This window comes from Dryobates pubescens, chromosome 11 (genome assembly GCF_014839835.1).
Source record: "Dryobates pubescens isolate bDryPub1 chromosome 11, bDryPub1.pri, whole genome shotgun sequence".
In the NCBI taxonomy this organism is placed as follows: Eukaryota; Metazoa; Chordata; class Aves; order Piciformes; family Picidae; genus Dryobates; species Dryobates pubescens.
The window spans coordinates 33,708,017-33,728,379 of NC_071622.1; the positions used below are offsets into that span (position 1 = coordinate 33,708,017).

A 20,363-nucleotide genomic window follows, 5' to 3' on the forward strand; every position below is an offset into this window, starting at 1 on the left:
ATAAACTGGAGCAGGCTCCAGGGAGACCTAATAGCAGCCTGCCGGTACCTGAAGGGAGGCTACAAGAGGGATGGAGAGAGACTTTGCAAAGGCCTGCAGTGACAGGATGAGGGGCAATGGCTTCAAACTAGAGAAGAGCAGATGTAGATCGGATGTTAGGACCAAGTTCTTTACTATAAGGGCGGTGGAACACTGGAAGAGGTTGCCCAGGGAGGTGGTTGAGGCCCCTTCCCTGGAGATACTCAAGGTGAGGCTCGGCAAGACCCTGGGCATCCTGATCTAGTTGGGGAAGTCCCTGCTGACTGCAGGGAGGTTGGACTGGATGATCTTCGGAGGTCCCTTCTGGCCTGGACCATTCTGTGATTCTATTATTATATTTTTTCCTGAGTAGCCCTGGAATAAGTGTCTGGTTAGGGTTGGTTTTTTTTTTTGGTTTATTGTAAATTATTTCTGAAAAAAACATAAACCAGAACTTTATGGTTTTTACTCTTAATAACTTTATGGTTTTACTCTTAATAAACAGCCCAGGATTGAGGTAGTGCTAACTGTAGAAATTTAACTTGAAGCAGATGGAACTGTTGGTGGCAGGCAAACTCAGAGAGAGAGAGTTGAGGAGGAGAAACAACTGTAGCTCAGTAAATTGTCTTCAATTGCATGCAGAAGAAGCGCCTGCCCTCTCTGGGGAAGAACACTGAGTCCCTGGGGGAGCTGTGGCTGGGGCTGCTGCGCTTCTACACTGAGGAGTTTGACTTCAAGGAGTATGTGATCAGCATCCGGCAGAAGAAGCTGCTGACGACGTTCGAGAAGCAGTGGACGTCCAAGTGTATTGCTATCGAAGGTACTCACCTGCTGAGGGACAGCTGGAACACCAGGAGCTTTGCGTGGGGAAAATACCATTGGTGCTTCAGAGACAAGCATGGTTTGCAAGGCTAGGGCTTACCAAATGAGATTAGATGACCCTTTTAGGGTCCAGCAGTACCCTGCTCTCACGTTGTTACAGTTAGCTGTGTACATTCAGAACGTTCCGTGTGGTGCCCTTGTGGCCAAGAAGGCCAATGGGATCCTGGGCTGCATTAAGAGGAGTGTGTCCAGCAGATCCAGGGAGGTTCTCCTCCCCCTCTACTCTGCCCTAGTCAGACCTCACCTGGAATACTGCATCCATTTTTGGGCTCTCCATTTCAGGATGGACAGGGATCTACCTGAGAGAGTCCAATGGAGGGCTACAAGGATGATGGAAGGGACTGGAGCACTGCCTGATGAGGAGAGGCTGAGAGCCCTGGGGCTGTTTAGTCTGGAGAAGAGAAGTCTGAGAGGGGATTTAATCAATGTTTATAAATATCTAAGGGCTGGGTGTCAAGAGGGAGAGGACAGCCTCTTCTCAGTTGCACCCTATGATAGGACAAGGGGCAATGGATATAAACTCCAGCACAGGAGGTTCCACCTCAACATGAGGAGGAAATTCTTAACTCTGAGGATCACAAAGCGCTGGAACAGGCTTCCTAGAAGGGTTGTGGAGTCTCCTTCTCTGGAGACTTTCAAGCCCTGCCTGGATGCATTCCTCTGTGACCTGCACTACAGAAAAATTAGTTCTCTGTCTTAAAAAAAAATGTTGCAGCATGTTTTTTCCAATTCTGAATTGTTTTTCTCCATTTTTTACACAGATCCTTTTGACTTGAATCATAATCTCGGTGCTGGAGTCTCTAGAAAAAGTAAGCTATTAATGTCTGCTAATAATTAGTGACCACTAATTTCTAGAGTGCTGCAGCTTTTTCTGATGTTTTCCAATAACTTTGTCTTTCTTCAATAGTGACCAATTTCATAATGAAGGCATTTATCAATGGGAGAAAGTTATTTGGTACCCCTTTCTACCCAGCTGTTGGAAGAGAAGCTGTAAGTGTTCATAGTTTTTTACTTTGTCCACTGAACCAATGCATCCAAAGCAAATGTCTTCAGTGTGTCTCTTCAGGTGTCATGGTATGCACCATGCGTGGAACTGCACATCACTGTGTCTGATGGACAGCTTGGGGGTAAACTCCTGCAATGTAAACTCCACAGGATCAAATGCCTTCCCAGCCCTGACCCTTGACATGGGTGATGGATATTTTTGGCAGGCTTGGGGAAAATAACTTTGGTTTGGTTTTGGGGTTCTTTTATAAAACATTTCATTGTGTGACATTAAATCTTGCAGAAAACTGCAAAATTGGCTATGAAACCCAGCAAAAGCTTTAGGGCCCTTGCTAGCTCTTCAAGCAGCCAAAGAAAACAAACTCAAGAGCTGTACCATTCTCCTTATATTTCCAGATGGAGGAGAAAGGAAGGATTGCTGCTTAAGGAAGAGAAAGGGTGGTGGTAAACATGGGGATTTGTAGTAATCTGGGCTTCTTAAGGTGCATGGTGATTCAGGGTCAGGAGTATGTTCATGCAACATCATACTAGAGAAAGCATCCTCTGTGCTACAAGCTCCAGGTAACAGAAAATTGGTTGTCTTTCTGTGAGCAAGTAAGTCCTCTGGAATGTATAGGAAGGACATGGACCTGATGGAGAGGGTCCAGAGGAGGCCACAAAAATGATCAGGGGTTTGGAGCACCTCTGCTGCAAGGACAGGCTGAGGGAGCTAGGGGTGTTCAGCCTGGAGAAGGCTTCAGGGAGACCTAACAGCAGCCTGCCAGTACCTGAAGGGGGCTACAGGAAGGATGGAGAGAGACTGTTTGCAAAGGCCTGCAGTGACAGGACAAGGAGCAATGGCTTCAAACTAGAGAAGAGCAGATGTAGATTGGATGTTAGGAACAAGTTGTTTACTGTGAGGGTGGTGAACACTGGAAGAGGTTGCCCAGGGAGGTGGTTGAGGCCCCATCCCTGAAGATATTCAAGGTGAGGCTCAATGAGGCCCTGGGCATCCTGATCAAGTTGAGGATGTCCCTGCTGACTGCAGGGAGGTTGGACTGGATGACCTTTGGAGGTCCCTTCTGTCCTGAACTATTCTATGAATCTATGACTTTATGAATCAATACTTTTCACATCTGCTTAGAAAGGTGTTCTCTAAGATAGTTCAGAGGACTGCTCTCAGAATCACAGAATGTTAGGGGTTGGAAGGGACCTTGAGAGTCCAATCCCCACTGCCAGAGGAGGATCACCTAGAGCAGATCACACAGGAATGCATCCAGGCAGGTTTTGAGTATCTCCATAGAGGGAGACTCCACAGCTTCCCTGGGCAGCCTGTTCCAGTGTTCTGTCACCCTCACAGCAAACTTTTTTTCCCTCATGTTTCTGTGGATGGCTTTCAGCAAGGTTTGTTTCCAAGGGATTTAAAAAGATGTTTTGAAAGCTTTTGTTTCCTCTCATCCTTCTCTGTCTTCTCTTTTCCTTTAGCTTTCTTTATCTGTGTTAATAGAGACTCAGAAAAAAACCAAGGTTCTTTGGTACCGGGGCTGTGTTTGTTTTGTGCTGTGCTAGTGAAACAGGACCTGGTTTTATTGGGACTTTTGAGTGCTTCTGTGACACTAATAATATGAATTATAGTGATAATACCTGAGCCTGTAGAATAAATAGAATTGCTAGTCAGGTTTTTCTCAGTTGTGCTCCACAGAAGGCTGTGGTGCTTGTGAGGAGCACACACTGTGTGTGCAGCTGTGGTCAGCGATGCTGGTCTACCTCCTCAGATTTTCACTGAACATTTTACCCACAGGCAGCAGCCTTGGCATGCAAAGGAGCTGCCTCTCCTGAAGGAAATAATACCTGTGGCACTGCTGAGCATTTGATTTCTCCAGGGTGCCCAACAAAGACAAGGCCTTAGTTTCCTTCTGAAGCCAGTGCCCTGTGTGACAGCTTAGTGGTACAGAGAAGAAATGGTAGCACTGTCTGCACCGGGACTTTGTACATGCTGTCTGTACCTCGTGTTTCAGTCTCCACCAGCAAGAGAGTGTTTACATCTTGTGCTCAGGGGCTGTGAACTGCAGCCTTTGTGGTGTCTGACATCAGAACTGCAGCTGTCCTGAGCAAAGTCCAGGGAAAGGGAGTGATAGAGGACAGTGTGCAGATGCTCCATCTGTTTCCCACCTGAGCTTTGTGCTGCCTAGAGGGATATAGTTGTGGCATTTAGGAAGGGACAGGCTGCTTCAGAAAGCGTACAAGCAGTGACTCGGATGCCAACAGAGATCGTATGCAGGGAGCTGTCCTCCTGTGGTGGGTTGAAATTAGCCCCAAAACCAAATTTGCCAGGAAAAGCAAATGAAGCTCTATTTACAAGCACACTAAAATCTAGAAATAGGAAATGCAAAACCAGGGGGCTCCCAACAGCTTTCCCTCTCCTTGCCTCCCTTCCCCACTGTACATGAGAAAAGAGAAAGAAGAGCAGAGAGTCGCTGTTAGTACTTAGCCACAAGAAGAACACAGCCAAGGTCAGCAACAGCCAAGCAAAAGCTGCCAGCTAGTATCAGCTAGAGCCAAGAAGCTGAAAAGAGAAAAGAGTTAGTTTATACAACTAACTTTATGTTAGTAATCAGACTTCATCATTATTTTCTTTTTGCATCCAATGGTAATTTGTGTCCATTCTACCACTTTCCTACTCAATCTGTGGAAAATTTTCCTAGGCACAGCCTAAAACTGCCACACCTCTGAAGAGCCTTGGGGCAGCACAAGGTAGGCAGCAGGCTAGATCTGTGAATTCTACAATTTCAGCCTCTGGCCCTAAGAATAAATGGCCCTTTTTTTAGCCCAAATTGTTCCACATCTCTGCAAAAGCTGCCATCATTTACAGGTAGGAAAGGACTGGGTGTGTTCTGAGCTGCAGTGAAACCTTGGGAGATGAAAGCTGTCTATGGTGGGCGGTTTATGTATTGTATGTCTGCTGTCTTTTGACAGGAATACTTCTTTGACTCCAAAGTGCTGACAGATGGGGAATTGGCACCCAATGACAGGTGTTGTCGTGTCTGTGGAAAAATTGGTCACTACATGAAAGACTGCCCAAAGAGGAGGAGGTAAGGGGTACACCAAGCTGGCAAAGTTCTGCTTCAGTGGGATTGCTTCCTAGAACTAACTGGCAGGCTAAGCCTATTGAAATGCAGGTACAGTCCTCAACTAATACAGATTGCTTCTGGACAGTTCTTGGGAGCTTCTAAGTTCATTAGAGTTCCACAAACAGGTTGTTAGCCAGCCTAGAGTCTGAAAGCTGTTTTTCTGGGGTTCCTGAGCTATTTGTATTCTGCCTCAGGAGCTGGTTTTGTAGCCAGTTCCTATCATCCTAATGTTAACAGCCATGCACAGATCTGCTTTGTGTGTGTGTGCTTTTGTGATATTGCTAATAAAAAAAATACTGTTCAGGTTAAAGAAAAAGGAGAATGAGAAAGATGATGAAAAAGACACAAAGGAAGATGAGAGAGAAACAAGAGAGAAAAGATGTTTCATCTGTGGGGATGTGGGCCACGTTAGAAGAGACTGCCCTGAGTTCAAACAAACCCGGCAGAGAAATAACAATGTGGCAGGTAAGTCAGGGTGGGTGGTGGCAGTGTCACTGGAGAGCTCTGAGATCCCTTCTCTCTAGGATTCTCTATAGGCTTGGTAAACATCTTCCCCTAAAATCTGCAACTAATCTTTTCAGTCATTGCAAATACAGCAAGTGCTGCTTTCCTTCAAGGGGACTCGCGTCTCCTGAAGCAGAGTCTTTACGTGGGTGAGAAGGGAAGTGTGCTAAGCAGTAAGAGTAGTCTGCTTCAGGGGCAGCACTGTTTGTCTTCCACTCACGCTGGGAGCCTTTAGGAGTAATAATAATTGAATGCACTTCCTCTTGTGAGTGTTCCTCAAATGTCAGCTCTCCTTCCATCACCTGAGAGGTAAGGAGATGTATTTGCATCCAAAAGCAGTGTCTCAAAGTAATGCTTTCAAAAACAAACAGATGCATGAGGAGGCTGGAGCCAGTTTAAAAGTTACTGCTAATAGAGATGAGTCTGATTGCACCCTTAGGTGCCTGCAGTACTTAAACATGTAGAGCAGGCCCATCATAAAGGAACTCCAGAGTTCATTTGCTTTCCTTGCTGCTTTTCTGTATGCTGATGTCCCTTACTCTTTGTTTCTTTACCCAAAAGTTTCCATTGTTGCTGTTTAAAACCCCACTGCTTACAACAGTGGCAAGAAACCTGCACCAAGCAGCCCTTCCCTAGCAAAGTGAGGATTTGTGTCACTGGGAATTGTGTTTGGGTTTGGCTGCTGTACCTATTGATGTCTCTTAGTGCCAGCAGACAGAAAGCTTCCCACCTAAAGGAGAGGTTTAGGTGATGGATCTGCTGTGTCACTGACTGCTAGGTCTCTGTTATTGTCACTCATCCCCTTGTGGGGTTGATTAACATCTTTGTTCCTGGCTTAGGTACTCAGCTGGTCCGGAGCATGGTCAATTCCCAGCTGGTGGCTGTGAGCCAGCAGCAGGTGGAACGTCCCTTGCGCACCAGGCAGTCCTCAGAATGTGTAAGTTGCAAGCAGCTGTGACAGTGGAGTAAGCAAGCTGAAGCAAACCAGCAGGCTTGGGCCAGGCTAGCAACAGACTTGAACAGGTTTTTCTCAACAGCCTCTGCACTTGATAGTGACAGCATTGCACTCTGCAGTTAATGAGCTTTGGGTTATGGTGTCCTGACTGTTGGAGAGCATTGATGGCCTTCCTATATGGAAACTATGTAGTCAGCTTGGTGTGAGAGAGCTTGCAGTTTCAAAAGGCCAGCTTCACTGGCTTGGTGATTCCAAGCCTTACAGGCTCCCCAGAGAGGTTGTGGAGTCTCCTCCTCTGGAGACTTTCAAGACCCATCTGAATGTGTCCCTCTGTGACCTGTGTGCCAGATTTTATGGTCCTTCTCTGGCAGGGGAGTTGGACTCGATCTCCAGACGTCCTTTCCAACACCTAACATCCTATGATCCTGCGCACTCTTGTGCTTAGTTACTCTGGAAATGTTCTGCAGTTACTAAGGGTAGTAAAGCATAGCTCATTAACACACTGGAGACTCAGGTTTGTGACTATCTGTGCAATGAAGCCTGTCTTAAGGCAGGGGATGCAGAAGTGTGGCAGAACACACCAGAAACACAAACAGAACAATGAGGAGGTTGTTGTAGGTTTCTCTTGGAATGTGTTTAAGTATCAAGAGATCTGGATAAAATGTTTAACTTGGTAAGTGGTGCTGGAGAGCAAATATGCCTGGTGTCATTTAATGTTGTTGGAGTGCAGAATACAGCAGAAACTAATTAATTTTAAGCTATTAATCTGAGAAACATGTCTACTAATGAAGCTGGCAAGTAAGCAAGCATAGTAATGGACGATGCTGATCACTAATGCACTTGGTTTACTGCTTTGGGTGTAGAGTATTTAACTGATCACAAGTGTCTCACTGCAGTAACAGAGGCTTCCTGCCACCACTGTTACTCTATAATGTGCTGTTAAGGCTGTAAATAAGTTGGGGTGGGGAAGACTGATTAAAAATCAGGAACAGATGTGTGAGGAGTCTGGTGAAGAGCTTGGGGCTTCAGATTTGCTCACAGTGGTGTTTCTGACTGTGGGATGTGCCAGGCTAACTGACCAAACTATCTGATGGTGAAAATCAGTGTCAGCTGAGCTGCACTGACTGTGCCCAAGTGCCTGCTGGTTTAAATGCTTGGGGTGTTGCTTTGCCAATTTATGAGTAGTCTGATAAAGTGGGTGCTTACTAAAGGGAACCACTGCTGAGTAGCTGGTGAATTAATCCTAAATGCATCCTTTTTCTTCTCCTCCAGTCTGATTCGCAGCAGTCCTCTTACTCTCCACAACCTCAGCAGTTTCCGCAGAACTCCTCTCAGCCAGCCTCCATTACCCAGGCTCAGCCACAGCCTGTGTCCCAGTCCAAGCATGTGCCACAGCCACAGCAGGGTGCTCAGCCACCCCACCAGGTCCAGCTGCCTTTGTTTAACTTTCCCCAATCTCCCCCAGGTCAGTATTCCACTTTGCATAACCTGGGACTGCTTCAGATGCACCATCACCACCAAATTCAGCTTCCCAACACCTCTTGGCCTATTCACGGGCCTGTGATTCACTCTGCACCTGGTAACCCTCCTCATTCTGCAAATGTTCCATTTTCTATGAGATCTGGCAGCAGCAGCACCACAAATAACCAGAGCAGTTTAAGCTTGAACGATCCCAGTATCATCTTTGCACAGCCTGCTGCCAGGCCCATGGGAATCCCCAGCACTTCTCACGAGGGACACTGGCACAGCCCTGTGACTCCGAACTCACTGGTGAACAATGGCACTGTGGGCAACTCAGGTAACTCTTCTCTGTCCTATCAAAGCTCTCTCACTGTGTGTACGAATGTTAAGTGCTACAGGAACAGCCAGCTCAACCTGATTGAGTTTAAAAATGCAATGCTTAAGAAGCTAAGTCATTAACTTTGCCATAGGTAAAAGGTCAGGCAAGTCGGATCATTGCAACCTCCAGGCTTGGCCTTGTCTGCCCTTACCAGCTGTGCATCACATGAGAAATCATGCATTCAACGGGGCAGTGCTCTAGCTGTTGTGTGCCTGAAGCTCCTTCCATTGAATTGTAGGATCATAGATAGAATTGTCAGGGTTGGAAGGAACCTCAAGCTCATTCAGTTCCAACCCTCCTGCCATGGGCAGGGGCACCTCACACTAGATCAGGTTGCTCACAGCCATGTCCAGCCTAGCCTTAAAAACCTCCAGGGATGAGGCTTCTACCACCTCCCTGGGCAAACTGTTCCAGTGTCTCACCACCTTCAGGGTGAAGAACTTCTTCCTAACATCCATTCTGAATCTACCCATTTCTAGTTTTGCTCATTTCTAGATGCTTGCAAAGATGGTTTCCATGTTTGTTTTGTAGCTTGTTAGATGAATGCTGAGACTGGGAACTTAGAGAGGAGCAGAATTGTGGTTGTGCAAGTTGAATGTTGCCCCTCCTTGCATGCAGTGCAGTAGAACATTACCTGATAAATTCTTTTCTCCCATAGCTTATCCTGCCATGTTTCACTTCCATAATTTTAATGCCATGTCCTGAAAGGGCTTCCTAGGGATGTTCCCTGAGACAAGTAGGCTGCTAGCAGCTTTTGCCTCCTACCAAAGCCATTCGTGTGTTTGAGGCTGAGAAATACAGCGCGTAGTAGTTGAAGCCCCTACAATTGTCTGTGCAACAGAAATTGTGGCAGCTCCTGAGTTAGGAGTCTGATCTTTAAATCAGATGGTCTTTTGATCTATTCTATGTAACTTCTCCTGTGGTTAAGAAACACATCCATCAGATACTGTGCTGACGTGACTGGTCCTCAGGAGATGGAGATGTTGACTTTGCTGAACAGTGTTTTTCTGTACTAGTAGGCTGGTTGGCAGCTACAGTAGCTGAGCCAGCAGTGCTGGGTTAGGCAGGCAGCAGCCAGATGCAGATGCTGAGGTGCTGGAGATGCATGCTTTTCTCTCCAGAGCTTGGTGGCCGTGCATTTTAGAGGATACAGAATCTGCTGTCAGTGTGTTTTCTGTGCTTTTGGTGTGCTTTGTCCCTACCTCTCCATTTCTGATCTTAAATTTGTCCAGGCTTGTCTGACCCCTCTTTCGTGTCCATCCCAGCTCTGACTTTTTGTCTGTCAGCTCCTTGCAATCCAAGTCTTCTTCCCCTGGCAGCTATCTTCTTTCAGACAAGCTCCCAGATCCTAGTTTCTGCCGCATTCTCCCTTTGTGAGCCCCATTTCTCATCATGTAATCAGTCATTTCCTGGCTTCAGTCTCTTTCCTTTTGCTTTACCTGCTGTTTGCTCCTGCTCTCGTTGTGCCTGCACAGAAGGTTTCCCAGTTTTCTTGTGCTCTTATCCATATTTTACTTTTTTTCCCCTTCCCTTCACTTCCATCTATGTTCATTTTTCATTACTCTCTTTTTTGTAGTTCCTAGTCCTGGTATTTTTCCTCTTTGTATTTTAATAGTCTTTATTTCCTTTTTGGCTTAGGTGCCATCAGGGCAGGGCCACTGGGTAGGGCAGAGTAGAGATGAGCTGGCTGTTTTGATTTGAAGCCTGCTCTCTTAATTGCTTGGGACAGTCTGAGAACAGTAAGTTCATGACATCTTTGTCCTGGCTCCCATAACCTTGGCTTAGAAGAAGCCTTTTCACTTCCTTCTCAGTGGACAGTTGGTCAGAAGGAGGATCAGTGGTGTAGCTCAGTGTCAGTCAGTGCTTCTTCATGCAGCCTCCAGAGCCATGCTTTGTGTTTAGTGGGCAACAGTCGCTGCTCTCTCTAAACCTGCAGGGCACTGCTCTGCAGTGGAAGTTTGCAAGGTTTGTGTTATGGTGAGCTTGAAGGGGAGATGACATTTATTTAGTTAATTCTGAGTGTCCCTGGATCAAGTTTTGAAACGAGCAGGCATTGCTGTACCTCGTGAAATTGGGAGCAAGATCAGTAACAGAGCATTTGGTATCAGCCTGTGCCCCCTGCCTCCTTGGATGCTTGATTTCTCATCCCTGACACTGCAGTGTTACTGGCTCTGTAAGTGGAGCAGTTTGCAGTTGATCTGCTTACTTCCAAAGTTTTCCATCTTCAGCTGGTCCAATGATCTAGACCCCAAGTTTCTTAAGCATGCAGGTACTAGTGGAAATCAGTCTACATCTGAGAATCCTTTCTTGCAGGAGGACAGTAGCCTTCATGTCCCAGCTCTGTCAGTGAAGGTTTCTGTGGCATCAGATACCAGTAACACTGTTTAGACCTGGTGGTTTTCATCATGAGAATGACATATGAATAAAGGCATTGTAGGCCTCGATTTTCATGGTGATTCATCCTCTGTGTATCTCCCCAGTAAATTCTGTTGCAGTGAATAAATGAAATGATGTAGGTGGTGATTTTTATTGCTGTGTATTCAAACCAACCAACCAAGTAACACATCAGCCACGTTGCCCTGCAGATTGTTATGTACAATGTAAATTGTATTTGTGACTTACTGTTTAATTATTTCAACTTGCAATGTGCTTTTCCCTTTCAATTGAAAAATAGATCAGGGTTTCCAAGGACAGTTTGGTAAAATGAACCCTCCTTCTGTCCCTTGGGACCATGGGACCCCTACCCATTTTCCTCTCCTCCGAGGAGCGTGGCCTTACAATATGCCTCAGAACTACATGCAGCAGGGAAATGCCAGCTACCCACCGAACAAACCTTTCTACCCTCAAGGTACTAGCACTAGTATATGAATCAACAGCTCGTGCAACCTGTCTCTTTACTGTCTCCAGGGCTGTAGAGGCCAAGCAATCATGTTTCACTTGCTAGGCTCCCTGGAACCACAGTGAACCCAATCTTGAATCAACCCTTTGGCTTCCTCTATGGATGGATGAAAATTTTTGTGGGAGGGAAGGGATTAAATCGTATTCTGAAATCTGAGCCGGTTTGTAATCTGTTGCACTTCAGGCTCTTTCTCCTTCACTGCTGCTCTCTCAGTGTAGACCCACCTCTGCTTCAGTAGAGGTTAAGATGATTTGCCCATGAGCATGTTAAGAACTTGAAGCTTTGTCCTGGTTCATTGTATTTGGCTTTTGTACCTTGCCTGTGGGATGACTTAACAAACAGACCCTGGAATAACTCAGGCTAGAGTGGGCCTCTGCAGGTTATCTAGTCCAACCTGTCCACAGTCAAAGCAGTTCTAGCCTCAAAGGTAGGACAGGTTCAGCTATTCAGGTAGTTTGAAGGGCTCACTTGAGGTAAAGTCTTTCTGGTGCTAGTGAACAGTGAATGGTGTTCAGCATCTGCTGGGATTGGGAGAGGCTGTGGAAAAAAGACCTTTGGCTCCACCAAGAGGGAAACTGTGCCCAGATTGTACTTGGAAGCTTTGCAGTGCCCATGTTGCTGGGTCCCCCAGCGTCAAATGAGAGACTGGCACCAAGCCCCTTGCTCCAAATCCAATCTGCTGGCTGCAGCAAGGCTTCCAAGAAAGCCACGTTAAAAAAACCTCCTGAAATAGCTTTGTTAAGTAACTGAAGCAACGCAACAAAACAATGCTGCAGGGCCCGAGGGAGTTTTGGAGTGGGGATTGGAAGTAGCACTGCAGTGTGCCATGGAGTGGGTTAGATGCACAGTCTAGTCAATGCCACAGTGACTCTAGCCAAGGGCTGCTGATGCTGTGTCCTGAAGTAACTGTGATCCCTTTGCTTGCAGCTGGCCCACTGATGCAGAGCAACCAGCGCTTCTCGCTCCTGGCTCAAGGACACCCGCACTTGAATATGAGCTACATTCAGCAGAAAAAGTGAAATTGGATGGGGCTGGGTGGGGGAGGAGGGAGGGAGGGAGGGAGGGACAGAGGGAGGGAAGGGGAGGAAAAGAAAAAATTCAGGTTCTGATTTAAAAATCTTAATGCAACATGTTTAGATACAAGATTATTTAAGACTGTTTTTAAACTGTATCATTTGTACATAGATATGAAGTATAGTTTTTACAGGTATCACAAAGCCCAGTGATACAAATCTCATCTATTTTATTACCCTATTTTTAAGGGGAATTGTGTTTTGGTCTATCTTGATAAAACTGTAAAGAGAGAGAATTTTTAAAATTAAGTTCTTTATTTTCTATTAGCTGTATTCATACTTTGGTTGCTTCAGACTTTATATATATTGTTCTACAAAAAGGAAAAGGAAAAAAAAAGGCAAGGAAAAAAAAAAAACCAACCACCAACAAATAAAATTAGAAGGGGATTTCATGTGTTTAAGAATTTGTCACTTCTATTCTTTACAGAACTATGTAGTGCCAAAAAAAAAACCCCAACAAAACAACAAAAAAACCTTTTTAAAAGAAAAATAAAACTGAAAAAAAAAAAAGGACATAAGCATTTTCCTCTTCCCTCTTTGTATGCATGCTGACATGCAGCTGTAATTAGGAAGCCAGAGTGATAAAAGCAGCTGTAATGTAGGTGTCTTAACAGAGAGGAGCAGCTCCAGTGAGTCACACAATCAGTACAGCCATGCTGTTCCCCAGGCGTCTTCCTTGTAAAACACTTGAGGGGAGAACACACCTGCCCTGTGCAGACCCTGTGCAAAACAGGCTGACCATGCCCTGGAGAACGCAGGCTGAAGAAGGAGGCCATGCTAGAGGCCTTTCCATCAGTTCCCTTGGCACTGCCACTTTGGGGTGCAGCCTGTGAGCGTACCTGAGCTGTAAATGCAGTGTTCAGGAGAAACCTGGCAGTCCCTACTCCTGAAAATTCAGGAGTGTGAATAAAGGCTGGTACACAAGGGCTTTCACTGGTGATTGCACTATATCATTAACTGTACTAAGATGAGAACTGTACCATCAGTAACAGCTTAATTACTCATTTGCAAAACAGGGACTTAGTGTGAGCCAGCTTCATTCAGAGGGTAGAGCTGAGAATTACTATGCCCTATTCTGTCCCCAGCCACAGGTAGGCCACAAACTATGCTGAAAGTAGTGCTTCAGTGTCTTGTGAATACACTGAGTAACTCTTGGCTGGAAAGATACACAGAATGGTTGGAAGGGTCCTCAAGGATCATCCAGTTCCAACCCCCCTGCCATGGGCAGGGACACCTCACACTAGATCAGGTTGCTCACATCCACATCCAGCCTGGCCTTAACTTCCCAGGATAGGGCTCCCACCACCTCCCTGGGTAATCTGTTCCAGTGTCTCACCACCCTCATGGAGAAGAACTTCCTCCAAACATCCAACCTGAATCTACCCCTATCTAGGTTTTTTTTCCATCCCCCCTAGTTCTGTCACTACCTGACACCCTAAAAAGTCCCTCCCCAGCTTTCTTGTAGCCCCCTTCAGATACTGGAAGGCCACAAGGTCTCCTTAGAGCCTTCTCTTCTCCAGATTGAACAGCCCCAAATCCCTTAATCTGTCTCCATAGCAGAGGAGCACCAGCCCTCTGATCGTCCTCGTGGCCCTTCTCTGGCCCTGTTCCAGCACCTCCAGATCCTTCTTCTAATAGGGGCTCCAGAACTCACCTCTCTTGCTCTGCTGGCCACGCTTCTCTTGAATGCAGCCCAGGATCTGGTTGGCTTTCTGGGCTGCAAGCACACACTGGTGACTCATACTGAGCTTCTCACCAGTATCCCCAAGTCCTTTTCTTCAGGGCTGCTCTCAAGCCAGTCATGCCCAATCTATATTGGTGCTTGTTCTGCTTGAAGCTTCTGATACTTCTGCTGATGCTACTACCCTTAGACTCCAGGATGACTAAGACTTGAAGAAACCAGTGAGAATTCAGTTAGCTCTTGTTTTTAGCTATCACACTGGATGACTAGATTTCCTTTGCTGTAGTGGGAGTTTGAGATAGTTCAGGCTGGTAGCTCTTCAGGGCCTGTAACTTGAACATACCCTCAGCTTTAGGTACTAGTCACAGTGGCAGGTTGTCAAAACAAGGCCCTGAAGGGAGAAGGAAGCCAGCTTCAACAAAACATTATGAAAGAAAGAGCAAGGAGCCTTTAAAGACAAACCCCCCCCCATTTTTTATTGCTCTTCACTAGCTTTCACAGGTCTTGAGAAAAGCAATTTAAAAACAATCCTCAAATGAGTGAATACCTACAGAAAAAAAGTATCCTTAGCTCTCCTGTAATTTAAAATGACAAACAAGACTTGGACAAGAGGAAAAGGATTGAAAAAGTGGACTGCAACAGCAGCCAGTACAGATGCAGCTGCCCTGTAAAGCCCACAGGACAGCACCGGCCTGCAGCTCAGGGTCCTCAGCCTGTGTGCTGGACTGCAGCTGTTACTCGTTCCCTCGCCTGCTCTTCTTGTGGCTCTTCTTAGATCTGCAACAGAAAACACCTCACCAGATCCCACAGCACTGGCATGGTTTGAAGGACTCAGGTGACATAGGAAACAGAGGGAGGTACTCTGGGAGGTGTTTCACCTCCAACACAGTAAGAAGACTTTCTATCCCCAGACTGAACTGCCCCAGGACTCAGGCCACCCTTTACCTTTCAGGTGACTTGGAATGACTTCTGTGTCTGTGGCTGCGGTGATGCCCTGCAAGGCAAAAGATAACAGCTTACTGCCACGGGCCCTGGAATTCCTTTGCTTTGCTAATGCAATTTGCTTCTAGTGGCCAAGTGTCCTAAATAATGCCTTAATTAAACAGTCAAATAAGTTAAGTATTTGAGAAGGTACTGAAGGCAATTCAGCATGGATGAGAGGACTCCCCCAGCTGTGCTTTCATGCTGAAGGAGCATCCGTGCTACCTTCCTGACACTGTGACACAGGTTCTTTTGCAGTGGGTGTTCTGCTGTTAAGGACTGGCCAGAGATAGAATAGAATAAACCAGGTTGGAAGAGACCTTCGAGATCATCATGTCCAACCTATCATCCAACACTACCCAATCAACTAAACCATGCAACCAAGCATCCTGTCAAGCCTCGCCCTGAACACCCCCAGCAACGACGACCCCACCACCTCCTCAGGCAGCCCATTCCAGTGGGCAATCACTCTCTCTGTGTAAAACTTCCTCCTAACCTCCAGCCTAAACCTCCCCTGACACAGCCTGAGACTGTGCCCTCTTGTTCTGGTACTGGTTGCCTGGGAAAAGAGACCAACCTCCACCTCACTACAACCCCCCTTCAGGTAGTTGTAGAGAGCAATAAGGTCACCCCTGAGTCTCCTCCTCTCCAGGCTAAAAGATAAGCTAATCCATCAATGACAAAGGTACCTGGAGATTTGGATCGTGACCTGTGGCGCCTCTCCCGGGACCTGCTGCGGTGTCTCCTGGGGCTTTTGCTGCGATGCCTCTCGCGGCGTGGGGATGGGCTGAGAGAGAAGCAGCTTTTCAGACATGCTAAGAATGCAAACCTTGAAGTTGAAGAACAGAACACAAATGCCTACCTCCTCCTCTTGGGAGAGCGGCTTCGCCTGTGATCAGGGGAGAAAAGAGAGAGAGAGAAAGTCACTCAAAATACAGCACAAGCAGCTGGGTTGCTTCGTGTCTTCTCCAGCAACAGCAGCAGGGCTTCCCTTGCACTCCTGTGCATTCATGAAGAGAAACTTCTTCACAGTGAGGGTGATGGAGCACTGGAGCAGGCTGCCCAGGGAGGTTGTGGAGCCTCCTTCTCTGGAGACTTTCAAAACCCACCTGGATGCATTCCTGTGCAGACTACCCTGGGTGATCCTGCTTTTGGCAGGGGGGTTGGACTGGATGATCTCTTGAGGTTCCTTCCTACCTCTAATGTACTGTGATCCCCAGTTAGCATGGGCTCAGCCTGCTGCACAAGAGGCAGGACACACTGCTGGACTACCCAATACAAATGAGGTTAGTGAGGACTTTTTCCCTGGCTAATTGTCAATAAAAACAATTAGCAGGGTTTTCTCTGCAGTCTCTGGCTTACAGGAGAACAAAGCACTTGGTTCTCCTTAATACCTTTACTGCAGTGTCCAGTTCAGCTAACATGGGCCAGCAAGGTCAAGTTCCTGAAAGGCTAGAGAAAGAGGCAGAACACAGGATGTTAGAGGTTGGAAGTGACCTCCCAAGATCGAGTCCAACCCCCCTGCCAGAGCAGGACCAGCACAGGTACACATGCAGATGAGTCTTGAAAGCCTCCAGAGAAGGAAACTCCACAACCTCTCTAGGCAGCCTGCTCCCGTGCTCCGTGACACAGTGAAGAAGTTCCTCCTCATGTTGAGGTGGAACCTCCTGTGCTGTAGTTTGCATCCATTGCCCCTTGTCCTATCACAGGGTGCAACTAAGCAGAGGCTGTCCCCTTCCTCTTGACCCTCAGCCCTCAGATATTTATAGACATTTATCAAATCCCCCCTCAGTCTTCTCCAGATGGGTTGATTGTGCACTGCAGCTCACTTCACAAAGTGGCTAAAGGCAGTGGGAGGTACAAGAGAATTGTCACCTCCCCTTCAGTGCTTTGCTCAGGCCATCTACAGTACATAAGTAAAAGCAATGCTGAAGGAGAAGCTGTGTCACCTTCTGGGAGACCTGCTGCGGCTCCGCCGGTACCGCACAGCCGGCGACCGCCGAGGTTTGTCGAGGTCCCGGTAGCCTCTTCTGCGGTGGTCAGGAGAGGGCACTCGTTCCAGCTGCAAACAAAAGGTTCTGTAAGTATGGTTTTGTCCAGGTGTTTATCAGTGAAGATTTCCAAGCCATTAACATGAATGACAAAAGTCAGGCAGCTTCCCCATCCTCAAGTGTTCCCCAGCAGGCAGGCAGCAGCACTGCCCGTGTTTGCCAACTGGGAACTGTAGTGACAGAACTGACTAGGACTGTCACCACCACTTCCAGCATCAATCACCTTCACTTCTCTCCATCATATGCAGTAAACCAATTTCTCTGAAGTATGTTTACATACAACAGATTCAGAGCTGTGAACTTCAGGAGACACCCAAGCTTGACAGACAGAGCACTTGAGAACTGCTTCACAGCCTAACAGATTCTCACAAGCAAGGAGGAAAATATGTTAAGGGGAGCAATACAAGTTGCAAGCAGCCCCCTGGTGCCTCCTATTTCTCAAAGTGTTCTATGGTGGTTCAGCAGCAGCTTGAACTACCCCTTTCCAAAACAGTTCACCAACCTTCTCATCTTCCTCTTCCTCCTCCTCACTAGATTCTACATCATCCATGTCTTCTTCCAAAGCACTAACACGGGGCTCAAGCTGCTCAGCTTCCTCCAGGACGTATCGTTTCTAGGAGAGGTGACAGCTTTACCTTACCTTACCAGGTGAGAGCAAGCACCTAAAGAGGCAGCTTGTGAGCCAGAAGGGCCTGTGCCACAGCTCTCTGCAACCTGCCAGCAGCTCACACAACCATCTACTTCTCCAAACCTGCAGTCGAGGCAGAATGATATCGCAGACACGTTCCTCGTGGAGGAGCTCATCGATAAATTCATCCACATGCATTAGTTCAAATTCTGGAGGGGAGGAAAATCACATGGAAAAGCCAGTGAAGGGTGACATGAGAGGCTAAAGATGAAGCACTTCAGCTAGTTCATGTCAAGTGGGCTGTCCAAGTAACAGTTTTAAAATAATTCTCAAAGCTGAGGAAAGTTGTTTGGCTTATCTTGCCCAGCTAGGACTAGCAGAGTGACAGTGCTCAGCACTCCAGGGAGTGCTTTGGTATTTGTGGAGCTGCATTTCAGTGCCCAACAGAACACACAGGCACTTGGGGGAAAGCAAGTAAGCAAGCAAGACAGGTGCCAGACTGCAAAGCAAGAAAAACTAAAAGCAAGGTTTCAGAAGGATGGTGGTTATACCACAGTTCTTTAAGCTTGTAGCACTATTTACTCTTAACTAACATGGCTTTGTTGTTGTTTTTTTTTAACAAAAGGTCATGAGTGAGGTACTAAGAAACCACAGCTAAGGTCGAGTGCTTACCCCCATTTCTGTTCTGGCTTTTGATCTTGCGGTAGTCATTGTAGAGTGGCTCAAGGTACTTGTAGCAGTCGATGGCCGTGCCTGTCAGCCTCATGTACAACGCACCCAGCATCCGGACGTACCTGAGGAGTGAACCATTTCATCTACCTCAGCTTTCCATTTAGTAGCTTGGAGTTTTTCCTCTCAGTTTCTGAGAAAAACCAGTACATTAAACAAAACAGAGCAGCCAGCCATTTAGACTTTCTCCTTCAAGCACAGAAGTGGGATCTCTGCCTGGCTTCTTACAGAATACAGAATTAACCAGGTTGGAAAAGACCTTCAAAGTCATCAAGTCCAACCTATCAGCCAGCACCATCTTATCAACTAAACCATGGCACTAAGTGCCTCATCCAGTCTCTAATTTTTAAACACTTCCAGTGTTGGAGACTCCACCACCTCCCCAGGCTGCCCATTCCAATGGCCAGTCTCTCTGGGAAGAATTTCTTCCTAACATCCAGCCCAAACCTCCCCTGGTGCAGCTTGAGACTGCATCCTCTCCTTATGTCACTGGTTGCCTGGGAGGAGACCAACCTCCACCTGGCTACAACCTCCCTTCAGGTAGTTGTAGACAACAATAAGGTCTCCCCTGAGCCTCCTCCAGGCTAAACACCCCCAGCTCTCTCAGCCTCTCCTCGTAGGGCTTGTGCTTCAAACTCCTCCCCAGCTTTGTTGCCCTTCTCTGGACATGTTCCAGCATCTCAACATCTTTCTTAAATGGAGGGACCCAGAACTGGACAAAGTACTCAAGGTGTGGCCTAACCAGTGCTGAATAGAGGGCAGAATGACTTCCCTGCTCCTGCTGGCCACACTATTCCTGATGCCTGCAGGCATTCCAGGATGCCATTGGCTTTCTTGGCCACCTGGGCATACTAATGGCTCATGTTCAGCTGCTGTCAGCCTGTACCCCCAGGTCCCTTTCTGCCTGGCTGCTCTCCAGCCACTCTGTCCCCAGCCTGTAGCACTGCATGGGGAGGTTGTGGCCAATGTGTAACACCTGGCATGTCATGCACACAGGAGCTGCATTAGCACTCAAGACAGGCAGAAAAAAACACTAAAACAGATTAACAGGGCTTCACAGAATTATTGAGGCTGGAATAGACCTCTGAGATCATCAAGTCCAGTCTACGAATGCTTGTGCAGGTGTAACTCCCATCTATTAACTAGATAATCAAAAATAAAGCTAACTCAAACCACTTACTTTCCTTTATGTCCCTTGTTCTGAATGCTTCAGGCTGAGGTGTATTGCCCCAGAGAGCACACACCACAAAGGCAGGCAGGCCGTGCCGACAGCACAGGTGACAAGGACAGCAGTCTCAAAGCAAGTGGAGGGATGTGCATTTCAACAAGAGTTTATCAAGACCCACTGAAAACTAAACCCTGCAGTAATTTTTCTCTGGCGGTTTTGGACAGTTTCGTTCGGTACGACAACGAGAAGAGGTTAAAAAAAGAAAACAAAACAAAGAATCAAGCTACCAACTTACTTGAAGTCCTCGTTCTTTATGAACTCCACGATGATGTCCTTCTCGGGCTGGATTTGCAGCATCTTCAGCGTCAAGCACAGGAAGGGGGTAGGCTTAATGTTCCCGCCATAGACGCCTCCTACGTACTTCAGCTCCATGGCCTTGTCCACCACCAGCTCAGCTAGGACAGGGTCGGGCCGTCAGCACGGGCTCTTCACGGAGCTCCCCGCCGCGCCCCCTCCCGCCCCAGCCCGCCGCGCCATACCCGTCAGGCCGAAACACTCCTCCTTCCAGTACTTGGACTCGTAGATGCGGGTGCGGATGATCTTCTCCACCAGGTACTGCGGGTTGGTGCCGTGGATGCTGTGCGCATCCTTCACCGTCCGGTTCGCCATGGCGGCCGCTCTACGGCTCCTTTCAACTGCGCCCCGGGGCTCCCCCCTCCCCTTCCGGTAGGGACTCCGGAGCCTTCCGCTTCCGGTGCGGGCGCTCCGGCCGCCATCTTATCTTTGGGCCACAACATCCTTTACGGCCGCGGCTTCGGCTTGCCAGGTACAAACATGGC

The 20,363-nt window shown here is 47.4% G+C and overlaps 2 protein-coding genes across 2 annotated transcripts in view; one reads left to right on the forward strand and one right to left on the reverse strand.

Annotated features, from left to right (window-relative positions):
* Window positions 1-12,243, forward strand: part of TUT4 (terminal uridylyl transferase 4) — a 48,697-nt gene extending 36,454 nt beyond the window's left edge. Inside the window, exons 22-30 of the mRNA XM_054164954.1 lie at window positions 661-838; window positions 1,662-1,709; window positions 1,808-1,890; window positions 4,861-4,976; window positions 5,320-5,480; window positions 6,359-6,456; window positions 7,747-8,272; window positions 10,989-11,162; window positions 12,141-12,243. Of these exons, the coding sequence (XP_054020929.1) occupies window positions 661-838; window positions 1,662-1,709; window positions 1,808-1,890; window positions 4,861-4,976; window positions 5,320-5,480; window positions 6,359-6,456; window positions 7,747-8,272; window positions 10,989-11,162; window positions 12,141-12,232 (1,476 nt within the window). The 3' untranslated portion in view covers window positions 12,233-12,243. The remainder of the gene's footprint in view (window positions 1-660; window positions 839-1,661; window positions 1,710-1,807; window positions 1,891-4,860; window positions 4,977-5,319; window positions 5,481-6,358; window positions 6,457-7,746; window positions 8,273-10,988; window positions 11,163-12,140) is intronic.
* Window positions 12,244-14,243: 2,000 nt separating this feature from the next.
* Window positions 14,244-20,223, reverse strand: PRPF38A (pre-mRNA processing factor 38A). The gene is made up of 10 exons (XM_054165110.1): window positions 20,064-20,223; window positions 19,820-19,979; window positions 18,300-18,421; window positions 17,751-17,836; window positions 17,502-17,612; window positions 16,898-17,010; window positions 15,811-15,837; window positions 15,638-15,735; window positions 14,913-14,961; window positions 14,244-14,744 (listed from the first exon to the last, which is right to left on the reverse strand). Exons 1-10 carry the CDS (start codon window positions 20,191-20,193, stop codon window positions 14,702-14,704), a joined length of 939 nt encoding a protein of 312 aa, XP_054021085.1. The 5' UTR covers window positions 20,194-20,223; the 3' UTR covers window positions 14,244-14,701.
* Window positions 20,224-20,363: the final 140 nt, after the last annotated feature.

Bases quoted from the DNA above. Each gene is read 5' to 3' on its own strand.
- PRPF38A (XM_054165110.1), bottom strand. From the start codon at position 20,193: ATGGCGAACCGGACGGTGAAGGATGCGCACAGCATCCACGGCACCAAC. The intron at 14,962-15,637 runs GTACCTTTGTCA...TTTGCCTTGCAG, and splicing joins GTCACGATCCAAATCTCCAG to GGCATCACCGCAGCCACAGA. The intron at 14,745-14,912 runs GTAAAGGGTGGC...TTTCTGTTGCAG, and splicing joins CATTCCAAGTCACCTGAAAG to ATCTAAGAAGAGCCACAAGA.